The 12,911-nt window shown below is 35.8% G+C and overlaps 1 protein-coding gene across 3 annotated transcripts; it reads right to left on the bottom strand.

Annotated features, from left to right (window-relative positions):
- Positions 1-1,466: 1,466 nt before the first annotated feature.
- Positions 1,467-10,595, bottom strand: LOC135583287 (uncharacterized). 3 transcript variants are annotated; one of them, XM_065147525.1, is made up of 19 exons: positions 10,069-10,595; positions 9,086-9,921; positions 8,743-8,814; positions 8,440-8,644; positions 8,248-8,359; positions 7,281-7,382; positions 7,111-7,192; positions 6,959-7,018; positions 6,825-6,877; positions 6,564-6,730; positions 5,959-6,169; positions 5,456-5,513; positions 5,309-5,365; positions 4,826-5,071; positions 3,451-3,515; positions 3,308-3,364; positions 3,129-3,222; positions 1,909-2,049; positions 1,467-1,825 (listed from the first exon to the last, which is right to left on the bottom strand). In XM_065147525.1, exons 1-19 carry the CDS (start codon positions 10,385-10,387, stop codon positions 1,736-1,738), a joined length of 3,027 nt encoding a protein of 1,008 aa, XP_065003597.1. In that variant the 5' UTR covers positions 10,388-10,595; the 3' UTR covers positions 1,467-1,735. The 3 variants fall into 3 exon arrangements, with proteins under 3 accessions (XP_065003597.1, XP_065003595.1, XP_065003598.1); XM_065147523.1 differs by having other exon boundaries at positions 9,086-10,595; XM_065147526.1 differs by lacking the exon at positions 1,467-1,825 and having other exon boundaries at positions 1,911-2,049; positions 3,459-3,515; positions 9,086-10,595.
- Between the last annotated feature and the right edge of the window lie 2,316 nt (positions 10,596-12,911).

Below are 12,911 nucleotides of genomic sequence, written 5' to 3' on the forward strand. Positions count from 1 at the left end.
CATGCATCTCGAGTTAAGTACTTTCTTTATCCCATCATCTTTTTTATAGATCATTAAGAGATTATGAGAAGTTTCGAAGACATTAACTCTTTACGAACGAATATACAAGAGTAACGTTATGATTTAGACCAAATCAATTAAGCCCGTGATGTTTCTTCAGTGTTTACTGTAAATTTTTTTAAGCATGCAGGTTGCAATCATCTTTAGCTTGGTGTAGAATGTGTACAGAACACCAGTTGTCTTGTGAAAGTAGCAAAAACTTTTTTCCGCATGGACACACTTAGAACAATTTGGTTGCATACGTAGATACAGGCCATTGATTTAGTGGAACAATAAGATAAGAAAATGCTATTGATTGGACTTTAAATAATAGACATTTAGGGCTTCTATTTTTTTTTTTTTTTTGAAGGTATTGGCACAAAGACAGCATGATTGCACGTGTCTTTTTATAACCTTGATAGAAAGAAATAGCATTTCTTGGATGAAAAATAGGGCTGAGGGACATCCATGGATATATATACTATAATTGAGTATGTTTGAAAGATCAACTTTGAGGGGTGAATATGTAACACTTTTGTTGATTCAGTGATATTTGAGTAGTTAGCATAGTTTTGTATAGTGGTTAGCGTCTCGCATAGTTTTTTTTTTTTTTTTTTCGTTAGAAAGAAATAGGATGGAAGGAAGCAAGGGGGAAGCCAAGGGTAGTCTATGGACACCACAAACCATAGTGAGGAGATGGGTGACACATCTCATCTCCTCCCACGGTCGCTAGTGACTACCCCATCTCCGATCCCCAAAGGAGGGGTGATGGTGGGGAGTAGTTGATACCAAGAACGAAGGTTGACATCAGGAACAAAGGCTTCATAGGAACGGGGCTAAGACCTATGTGAAGGAGCATCGCGGATGGAGGTGATGATCATGCAAAAATAATAAAGCCTCACAATGAAGTAGAGGTGATAAAGATGACAACAAAGGCCTCACGATGAGATCTCGTGGTGATGAAGGCAACCTGTAACATAGCACGATGAGACGACCATGGCGAAACAAAGTCAATGAACGACGAGATGAAGACCAAGGGTAATATCATTTTTAAAATATTAAAAAAAATTTATATAAATAAAGTAAGAAAAGAAACACTTTACAAGAGAAAATAAAATTTTAAAGTTTTTTTGAAAAATTGACCGTTTGTATAATATGCAGTTTCATATAATAATTATATATATAATAAATTTAATATATACGTATGGAAAAGTCCACATATCAAAGATCAATCTTTATGTTTATCATAAAGATATGTGTTGCACATATATTTCAATTGACACAGCCACGTACAACAAAAACAAACTTAAACCTTCCTCGCTGTGATTCAATTATTTTTCTATTTGTAGAAAGACTAATATGAAAACACACAGTGAAGAGAAAACTGCATCACAACACAAACAGAGAACACATGTTGAAGAGAGGCATTGTAAAAATAAAATGATATACCTAATCTAATATTCCAACAATGTGTCGCAGTCATTAACATCAAAATTCAACTACCCTTTGGGTAATTCCTATAATTCCTTCAAAAAAGATAAAATAAGGAATTTTCTAGAGCCCAAAATTGCTTTCGAGGACAGCTCTATCATGTACATAGCAGACCCTCGTGTATGTACATGCCAACCGAAAAGCACTACCAAAAAAGAGGCTCTTCCAACTGACATTACCTGAATTCTCTGCTTCTGGAAGCTCGTCAGGAAACCTCCGCACATGAAACTGGCTTGTGGAGCATCGATGTCCCATGGAAGACCGTTGCGTGAGCACCTTTTAGGTACTTCTCCAACTGCAGAACATGAAGTTAATGTCTTTATGCTTGTTGAAATCGCTGCATGCACGTAAACTAGAACAATTAATGTGGATGCCAACCTGGTCTGAGCTCATCTTGGTGAAACCAAATTTCTTGGACCAGATAGCTTCAGCTTCATCAGCCGCAGGCAGCACTAAATGTTTGACACCCAGCGATCCCAGCAATCTCTCAATGCATGCAAACAGAGATTGGAAATAACCCTACAAAAACAACAGCAGTTAATTAGCTTTCATATGAATTATCTTATGGCACTGAACCTTGATTTAGGCACGTTATGCACTAGAAACTTCAATTAGAAAACCTTAAGTTCTTTAGCCTCTCCTTCACTCACACCACTAATCCTAGTTAGCTAATCTCAATCAACCGTGCATCAAAAGGCCTCCACTGAACTTGTACAAGCACTTTATTAAACCAAATTAATAGTCTTATCAGACTGTGGTTAAGCAATCAAAACCCTAACTAACATAATGCCACCAAAAAGATCATCTAATATATAAACATCTAATCAGTTCAAGGAATGAGAAGCAAACAATCTGTTCATTGATGTATATAAACTTCCACCTGCCACCAATAAACATAACATCAACTGCTACTTTTGCATTGCTAATCCTGTGTAGCTCACTATCTTGCAGGAAGCTCATCTGATTGGACACCAGCAAAATGTTTCATTTATTTCCTTGATCTTTTCTTTATACCAGAGCTAGGCGAAAGACATTTCCAATGCATGGGGCACCAACCAATGTAGTGTTTAGAGAGAGTTTGCCATTCCCAATCTTAACCGGCATTCAGAGAGGCCATCTATGGCTTGAAGGCAACATGGGTGCAACTTCTTCATTTTGTCAAAGCTACCCATGCAGTACTATTCCTTCTTAAAATGTAAGAAAGAAATCAGCAGGTAACAAAAATGTGCATGTTCGTTTTCAACAACCAGTAAGTGCATTATTTTGCACTGTAGTAGAACCTTGTCATGTGATGTGCAGCACAGATTTATGACATAAATAAGATAAAAATTCCATCACCGAAACTTTTTTTGAGAATTAGTTAAAATGAGCTTCTTGGATTATGCCACCCAAAAGACAGCGCAATAACCCATGAAATTGTTATGGAAATGGATGAAAAAAATACAAGCAACAATTAGCAAGTAACAGCCCAAGACTCTCCCTAGAAAACCACATGCTAAAAGAGTGCCCAAGAATACCACCATCAGACTAAAGCCAAACCAACCATGTTACTAAAGACAGCTTGCGTCACTAATATAAGTTGATATAAGAACACACACCTGGCCTTGATGTTCTCTACTCGTTGCAACTAACGGAAGTTCGGCAATGTCACTTCCTAAAACACGTAAAATTCCCGCAGACACAACACATGAACTGCAATGACGAACATAGCAAGACAAAATCGTAACCTTACAAATAAATTGGTAAAAAGATATTCACTTTACTAATTAACACTTACCCAACAGTTAATACTGAACAATACATTCCTCCAAAATCTTGGTCCTTCACGGTTCTCCTGTCAGAAAATAAATAGATAATTAGTACAAAAATGCAAAAATAAAAACCAAATTAAAAAGTGTAATTAATGTCCTCAGTCCTCACCCATATACCATTGAAGGAATGAGGTCTCTTCCAGTTGTAGACTCAACAATAGGGTCAAATGACTCCTGCCAATCAACCAATAAAAAAAATAAGAACCAAGTTTTTAATTTCCATTAATGTGCAACCCATAATATTGTAGAAGGCAGACAGAACAAAAATATAAAAATTAATCAATCGCATAATAACACGATGTCACGACCACAAAGTGAAGAACCAAAATAATAAATGATACAGACAATATATATATATATATATATATATATATATTTATTTATTTATTTATTTATAGTTATCCCTAAAATTTTATGTGTAGCATATATCCAATTTTCGTAAGTAGCCTTCAAAAAGTCATTATGATGCTATTATGGGTAGTTTTGGCACATAATATTTTTATATATTTCTTTAAAGAAAACAAGCTGAAGTTACCCATGGTCAAAAATGGCTAATCTATCTTTTTTAGATGGATGTCAATGATAACGACATATATAATAAGCTTGATAGTCCGATACAACACAGTATGGATATGTTGATATGGCAAGATATGAAAAATATGATACAATACACTACGGACAGATCAATAAGTAAATATTTAAAACATATATTTTTTTTGTATAACAATTTGAGATATAATTATGTGTTCAATAAATAGTCGGATATAACTATTCATGACAGATAAAATGATAACTTAGATCCCTACTTTTTTCAGCACAAGATTTTACTTTCAGTAACATAGTATGCCAAGAAATAACAAAAGACTGAAAATTCATGATAAATGTAGAAAATCATTTTAATGCATGCAAATACATAGTACTATAGTAGTGTATTTAATCATACATTGTCCTATTTAATAAATAAACAATATTCAAGTAAAATGTTCATCAAAATATCCATGAAGTACTCTTGGAAGTTTTTTCCAAGTAGAAATTCATAAGACCCACTTTTAATAAATCTGACACTTCCCCGAAATATCTGATATGTATTCAACAATATCCAAGAAGCATCAAATCCGATACACATCAAACACCCACACGATACATATATGACAAGATATTTAAAATATACATGTTCAAATATTTTGAATAAATCAAGCATTCTTGCAAATCCTTAATGACACCCATTTTATCTAAGACAGGTTAGAAAATTCATGTAAGCAATTGCCGGCCAGACTCCCACATTTCCAATTCGCCAATTACTTGTTATTTTCAGCACTAGACTCATTAAACAATCTAATGATTGATAATTTTAAATGTTATCTACCAGATGTTTCAGTTTTATTGACAGTAAATGTGGATAATAACAATTTACTAACAGAAAAACAAATCTTAGCAATAACATTTGTGTAAGAATTAATCATCGATAATAAAGGATCACTAACATGGAAAATAGTGACTGCTCTTGAAAGCAAAAGTTTACTGTCTGCTTCAAGAGTTCTTCCGCTTAGAAGTCTCCACCTTATGTCAGCATCAACCTCTTTATTTAAGCCTCTACTATCACGTTTCTTCTTTATAATGTTAGCATCTGTAAAAGGAAGCAACTCTGCTCCATGATGAAGAAACACCTGCAATGCTCTTCGAATCCTGCTGCAGTCAGTGCAACAGAACCACTCCCCCGCAGGTAGTTCCTGAAAATGAAGTAACAGTCAAGTCCAAACAAATCCTTTATGTCCATATAGGACAAACATACCAACAAGCAACAGGCAAGTAACTAAGTTTTTTTTGCTCATCTGTAACAACTGCCTTAGTTCAAAATTTTGTGTACCTCAACATTGGTGCACCAGTCACAAAATCTTATATAAATTTAACAACTTAATAAGGAGAAAATCTCTTTAAGAGAAGAAAGGATACACGTTTTTCTGTACCTTTAAATCAGCCATTTTATGATCCCTCAAGCATCCAACATGGTATTCTCTCTCACACTGAAAGTGAAAGAACTCAGAGTTATCACAAAATGACAGTACAAATCCCATAAAATGTGAAACTAATTTCATAAAATATTTGAAACATACTTGATCACAAATCATGACAGTGCGGTCATCAAATCTTGATTTACTAAAATCATGGCACCTGCATACATTTTAAATAACCAGGAAAGAAATTAATAAAGAAACTAGTTTTCCAAAATGCAAACTGAATCTCTATAACCCACTAAGTATAAATTCATTGAATAGATATAAGCACCTTAATGTATCAAAAACGCATGAGAAACAATCAAAGACAATCAGAAAGGTAAATCTGGTTCGAAATAGAGGTTTTCCATAAAACAAAACCCACAAAATTCATTCAAACTACTTTCCACCCAAAAGATTTTGAAGAAAATTGGAAAATCTAATAATTCAGCAGCCATAGATACATGGTCTTAATGTGGATTCGAGAACCTCAATACTAGATGAGCACTACTTTACAAAGCAGATAGATAGGTCATGAAGAGTTAACTAACCTATTAGGGCAAAATGTTTATAATTGTATTACAGGTCTGTTAAGATATCAAACATGAGTTTGAAGTTCTAACCTGCACAATGTACATGCACTATCATCAGTCTCTGATGTCGTGACAATACGGATACACCTTTTAAATATCTGCTCGATGGGATCCACTCCAGCAACTCTCCCTGCTGCAATTGCGTTATCATTACTTGACAGGCACTTTTCTCTTTGATGGAGATTTTGACAATATTGACAGCACCAATCTCCACTCGGGATGCTTGACAAACCCAAACATTCTGCAATAATTGTAAGAAGATGCCATTAACACTCAAAACAGATTAACCATCAAGTTGTTGTATAAGAAAGAAAAAATAATCATGAAATCAGTAATCATAATTTTTTGATTAACAAAAACATTAAAAAATTAACAATAATATCAAGTCCATCACAGCATGACATGATGGATCAATCTTAGCATGACATGAGGCTAAAAGCATAAAGTCCATCATAGACAAGCTGCCAGGCTCAAAGACAACATGGATCTAAGTACACACGCATGTGCGCACATCTAAATGTGTTGACTAGTTAACCAAGGCAGTTTGCCAAAAATAATCTTGCAAGTGTAAAATACCCCTCTGAAGTTTAATTAATTTCCAAAAGGCAACTTTTTTTTGCATGCAAGAAAAATACCTTTGTGGAATGCCCTGGGGCAGAGATCACAAAGAAGTAGGTCTCCACCATCTGCACAGATGCTGCAAAGATCATCGCTTTCACTGGAAGACATTTTTCGGCATTTTGATAGTGAAACCGATAATTCGTGAAGAGATACTCCATTGGAAGTATAAATGTAGTTGTAACTGGACAACCATAGCAAAATGAAAATAGATAAGTAAGAATTTTTAATGGATCAAATCAGATAAAGAGGCTGCAACCTTGTAATCATAAACTTACGGTTTGCGCCTTGATGCTTGACCAGCATGAGCTTCAAATTGTGAAGGACTAACCTGTCATTTAATGTTCCTATTGTTAAAATCTGGAGTAAACAGATCACAAGTAAAACAAACATGTGCAGGCCAACACTTTACCACAGAATTGCAACATTGACAGTATATTCCAGAATCTTTTATATAACCGTCAAGTAGCCTCTAGTCATCATAAAAAAACTTGTTAAAAAAGGCCATGGCAGATATAAATGGGATAAATTAAATAAGAATAAATCAACCATCACATTGCACACCTTTCCGCAAACATAGTAGCCTACTTCGGTACCCTCAGGCAAAATGTCATTCATAAAGACCAACTTGTGCAAGCCCAAATCTCTTGAAGGAAAAAAGAAATAGGTGAATAAGAGTGATTGTGAGTAAATTAATACATACATATTCAATAGAAGAGTTTAAAACTACCAACTTTCTAGTTAATCTTCCCAGGCTATTTTTCTTATTGGATGATAGGTTCTTGGATGAGCTACTTGTTGGATCTGCTACAGAACCTGTCTTCAATACCCTGAAGCTGCACATTTGTATTAAGGTATATTTTGAGTTCAGAAATTGTGTGAATAATTAAAAGAATACAATTTGACAAGACAAGTAGCATTGCATGAGATCAAGTATGCAAATTGTAAAGGAATGATCATAGTTAAAAGAAAATTCAAACAAGATGGACATTTCAAACAATATAACCTACAGGATTCAGTCTAAAAACAAGTAATGCAAACAATGAAAACCAGAGGACACTAACTCAATGATTAATTCATTTAACATCAACTGATATCAATTGGTTAGGTAAAGTACATTCTGTCTCAAAGAAAAGAATGGATCTTGATTCAACATAAAGGTTGCTTCTTTGCAATCTGTGTGACCAGAAATCAAGCCATGAATACAGCTTCTCTAAATATAAGGGTAAGGCTGCATTCACCTCGTGCACAGAGTCCACCCTTTTTATGTTTTGTCTCAAAGAAAACCCAAGAATAACTGAATCAAACAAAACTCTCACAATTTCTCACCATAACTTCTGCCAATTGATGATAACTCTTAGTCTCTTAGGAACTGTCTTGCCATTGCTTAATCCTTTAATTATGTACAATGTGAACCATGCCTTGCATGGGTTTACATTTGGTATTTCACTAGAGATGTCCTAGTACTTGACATCAGAAAGACTGTATAACAATATGCCACCTATTTTCTTTAAAAAATTAGAAATTGTTTACGATTCCCATATAATACAATCTAAATTATTCTAATCTAAGCAATGATAGCATGATTACCTGAAAAGATTCAATTGGAAACAAAGTATATAGATGCCTCATATTTCCTTTAATTCAGAAACAAACTTACACAAATAAAGACAGGATACCAAATAATTTCAAGAGGCAAACCTTGTAGAGTTAAAATTTCCATGCATCAGGTTTGGAGTTTTTGGAGGTTGCTGTGATGGAAAACACAAATCACACAACCCAAACTTCCCAGACCATGGAGTAAGCAATGACCCTGCAGATGTCAGAATATGAATAAACATCTAACAAACCAAAACGTGACAACTGATGAGGAAGTTCAAAAAAAGTCAACACCTTTGCATTTTTGACAAGTAACAGTTTTGTTTGCAGGTACTGGATCAATTGCACTCTGAATTGTAGCTTCCAACATGTCTAAAGGGGCAATGGAGCATGCTTTAACTACATCATGGAGGCTTTTCCCATTTGGCAAGTAAATAAAATCCGCTGGATGCTTCTTTGTGCTACCAGCATGTTGTTCAAACACATATGCTGAAACAACCTTGATTTGAGAAAAAAGATAAAGGAAAACAATTAACCTTGTTAAACAATATATGGTACCCTGAACAATAGTGAAAAATGATCAAGTGAAGTACTAACAATGGAACCATTGCAAGAAGCACATGAGCATAAAATGCCATTGCCGTTGATCACACCTTGAAGCCCAATATGCTGTAACAACAATGTAACAAACATAGTTCCTTGTCAAAATTTTAGGGCCATCATGAAAATATAAAAAAAGAAAATAATAATGTAAAGCAGAGTTCATCATTGTCATAACTCCACCTTGAGTCCTACAATAGAAGTGGAAGTACACCGAAAGCAAAAGACAGAAGGTAACAAGAATTCCCAAATTGAAATAGACAACAAACAAGAACTGAAGAAGAATCAATATCCAGTCATCAAAAGACTAACCCACTAATATATCAAACCTGCCCCTTACGTTGTTATTGGAGGCAATGTAATTAACAGGCAACCCCTCAAGCAATCCAGTTGAAAGTAATTCCCTCACATTATTCGGAAGCTTTGTTAATGTGATTTTCTTTGACATCTTCAATTCCATTTTGCTCTTTGGGATCAAAACTGAAGAAGAATCAACAGTATCTACCCCATGATTAGTGTCTTCTGATCCTGATGAATAACTGCTTGTGCTGGTGATGTCCCCTGAACTAGACTCCAATTTTGCTTTAACAGCTGACCTTGTAAGCCTCCTCAGGGGCATCCCAAAGTGACTATTGTTATCCTTGTTACTGTAATGATCATTCATAGTAACAGGAGGATTCACAGACGGCTCTTTTTGCTCTTTAGCAGGCACGGTCAGTGTGGATCTTGTAAACCTCCTATTGCACGTCCTGTTTGATGAGTCACTCACCATATTTCTTCCATCTAGACAATGAATTACTGCTGACATTTCTACTGGAGAATCCCCCCCATCCGTTTTCATTATAGAAAATGGCATCATGATTGCCGGTTCCTCTGAAGCATAGTCAGTCGCTGACACAATCTTCTTATTTGCCTGGTTCTCTGTTTCTGAACTATCCACCTCCAATCCACCATTACCATCAATTACAACTGGGTTTTCGACACAACCATTCTCATTCAGATCAACGTTCAATTTGCTCATGCCATTGTCATCGACCACGATTTGGCCACCAATTTCGGACTCAGCGAATTCATCCACATGCGCAGGAGAGTTTGCCGTCTCATTAGCCTTGCAACTCAACTCTGCAGGCTCAACCGGCTGAGAATGAGAATTCACCGTGCCTTCAGCGATTCCACCTGATAAAGTTGTCACAAACACCTTTAGGGGTTTCACCGTAGGAGGGCCACCCACCACGGATTGATTTCGACCATCCATCACCATGAGGGTTTCCACCGAAGACCCGTTTTCTAAGGGAACAACATCCACCATGGCTTCATCCTTACCATCCACAACGGCGAGGGCATCCGCCTCTACGAGATCAGAAGGGGAAGGAGCAAGAATCATCAGCGGAACATTGACAAGCTGCGGTTCAGCGGTCTCCGGCGTCATATCTGTCCCAGATTTCTTCCGCCGCTTGCTCTCATTGACAAGTGGTGCGCCAACGGTGGCGGCGGACGATTTTCCGGAGCGGGTCCGACCGAGAGAGAGAGGAAACTGAGACTGGGCCTTGAGGGCGAAGACGAACTCCCGCTTGAGGCCCGTCCGGACGCCGCAGCGGAACGCGGAGTTCTCGAGTTCGGAGGACCCACGGCCGTTAGCCATCGGACCGGACGGAGGGGAGGCAAGCGGTTCGCGTGCCACCGGCAGCGTTAGCGACGACGGAGAAGGCCCCGAGGAACTCGAAAGGATTGGGAATTAGGGTTTGCGGAGACCGGAGAATTCCGGAAGGGGTAGAACGGTTTGTATATTGGAGGGGAAGACAAGTCGGGAACGGAAAAGGAAAGAGAGCGAAGGAGAAAGAGAACGGAGATGGGAGTTCAAACGGAAATGGACTGGTTCGAAATTACGGGGATGTTGCCGCGATTCACAGGCCCGCTATATGACTAATTTGCCCCTACCTTTGACGGGGTCAGCAAAGTGGGAACGATTGTGATCTGTGCAATAATCGGACCGGTTCGGCCCGAACCTTTGTGATGCGGTCCAAAATTAAAGCTCAATCATTATTGATTCGGTCGAACCAGAATGTCCAATTGAAGCGATTGATAAATTTCTTCTCCTATTTTCACTGTACGGTCAGAAATTATTCTTTACCTCATGCCACCCATCCATCCTCGGCCGGCGATTGGAAAACGGCTCGATTATTATTTATTTGCTGGAACATCTATGGGCATTTCGGGGATTCCATATGAATAAAGGCAGGTGTCCGCTCTGTGGATGGCCTTTTCCGGAGGGTATCGTTAAATAGCATCCCGGAATCTTCATTCCAAACAGGGCGGGGCGCGGGCACAACCCCGATATTTTCTTACCCACTCCTCACCTACCCGAGATCCACCTGCCTCGTTACGAGACAGAGACGCGGGCTTCACCCGTGGGTCCCATTTCGTCACCCGGCTATCAACTCGATGATTGTGGTCGGCACTATTGGATCGGACCGGCCCGGTTCGGGTCCTTGAATTAAGATTTGAATACAACTGCCGCTGCTCCCAGTTTTCTATCGAGGAAAAACCAAAAGCACAAAAGATCCATCGGAGTCCTGTCCGGTTCGGTTCGATTTGGTTCGATATACAGATTAAGAAAAAAAATTAGTATTATTTGTAATTGTCTTACAAAATCCAATAATATAAAGAGCACTTGGATCGCCCATTCAGGCTTGGAAATCATGGCACTTAAATAGAATGATCCTCCAATCTAGAGGATCTTGCATTGGTGATTGTTACTGGTAAGTAATGCAAGGTATAATGTGTATGTATATTTATTCAAGCTTTTACATACATATATTATTTCAAAGTTAGGAAATAGCAGATTTACACCTTCAAATTTTAAATTAACATATTAATATAATCCTTCAAATGCTTAGATCTTGCAGATATATATATATATATATATATATATATATATATATATATATATATATATATATATCTTCAAAAATCTGTCTAATAATTTCGGGTTAAAAGTTATTAACCATGGTTGCTAATGAGTTTTTAAAAACATTAAATTTAAAATAGTAAATTTATTGTTATTTTTAAACTTAAAAAGGATAGATCCAAGAATTACTAATTTCTAAGCATATATACAGTGTTAATATCATTTAGAGTTTTGACATCATTTTTGTAATAATAAATTATAACAAAATATAATAAATATAATGTTATAACTTATTATTATTATTATTATGTAAATAATAAGTAGTGAAGATAAAATCTGAACCTGTCAAAGTTTTTACTTAGTTGGAACATTCGAAAAATAGATTAGATAATGTTTCAATTACTCAACCTTAACCTTAGTAAGTGAATCAAATAAGATTTTAAAACTCTCAATCTTAGTAAGTGAGTCTAAAATATGATCGTTAAAATAATGTTTAAGGTATAAAAATATATAAACATATTTGTTCATATCCTTTTATAAACTTTTTATTATTATTATCAAACACATAAATGTAAAACAGTTGAATTTATTTAAATAATTAGTGAGAAAAACAAAGGGATATACTCATTTTTTTCAATTAGAGAACCCTACAAAAATAGTGGATAGGGGATAACCATCTTGAATCCATAATAAGGTGATCCATTGATGAAACCCAACAATACTAGGTTATATATTTCTAAATTTAGGTTTACATGCAGCACAACTATAGGAAACACCTTCTAAAAAAATAAATTTTGATAGCATTACAAAATATGTGGATATAGTGTTATAATATACTGTAAAATTGGGAAGATTTGGATGATTGTGTTATAATGTATAACTTGTATTTCTTGGGACTTGTTTATTGACTCATTTCAATTTGTGTAAATGAATAATGTAAAAAAATATGTTTATTTTGAGAAAATGCTGATCGATTGATAAATCAATTTGTATAAATGAAAAATGTAAAAGAGTATGTTTATTTTGAGAAAATGCTTATCAAATGATAAATCATCATTTATTTTTGATGTGAACATATAAGCTTGTGAAAAATTATTTCTTAAGGTGGGCCTCATACAGTTTTATTTTATAATTACTAATTCTTACAAAATCTTGGTTCCCTATCAATTATATATATATGCAAAAATCTGAATTTTAAGATGTATATAAGAATAAATTTTGGAGGGAAATATAAGCAAAACCCAATGCATTTGGACTG

Source organism: Musa acuminata, chromosome BXJ3-4 (genome assembly GCF_036884655.1).
Source record: "Musa acuminata AAA Group cultivar baxijiao chromosome BXJ3-4, Cavendish_Baxijiao_AAA, whole genome shotgun sequence".
NCBI classification, from domain to species: domain Eukaryota; kingdom Viridiplantae; phylum Streptophyta; class Magnoliopsida; order Zingiberales; family Musaceae; genus Musa; species Musa acuminata.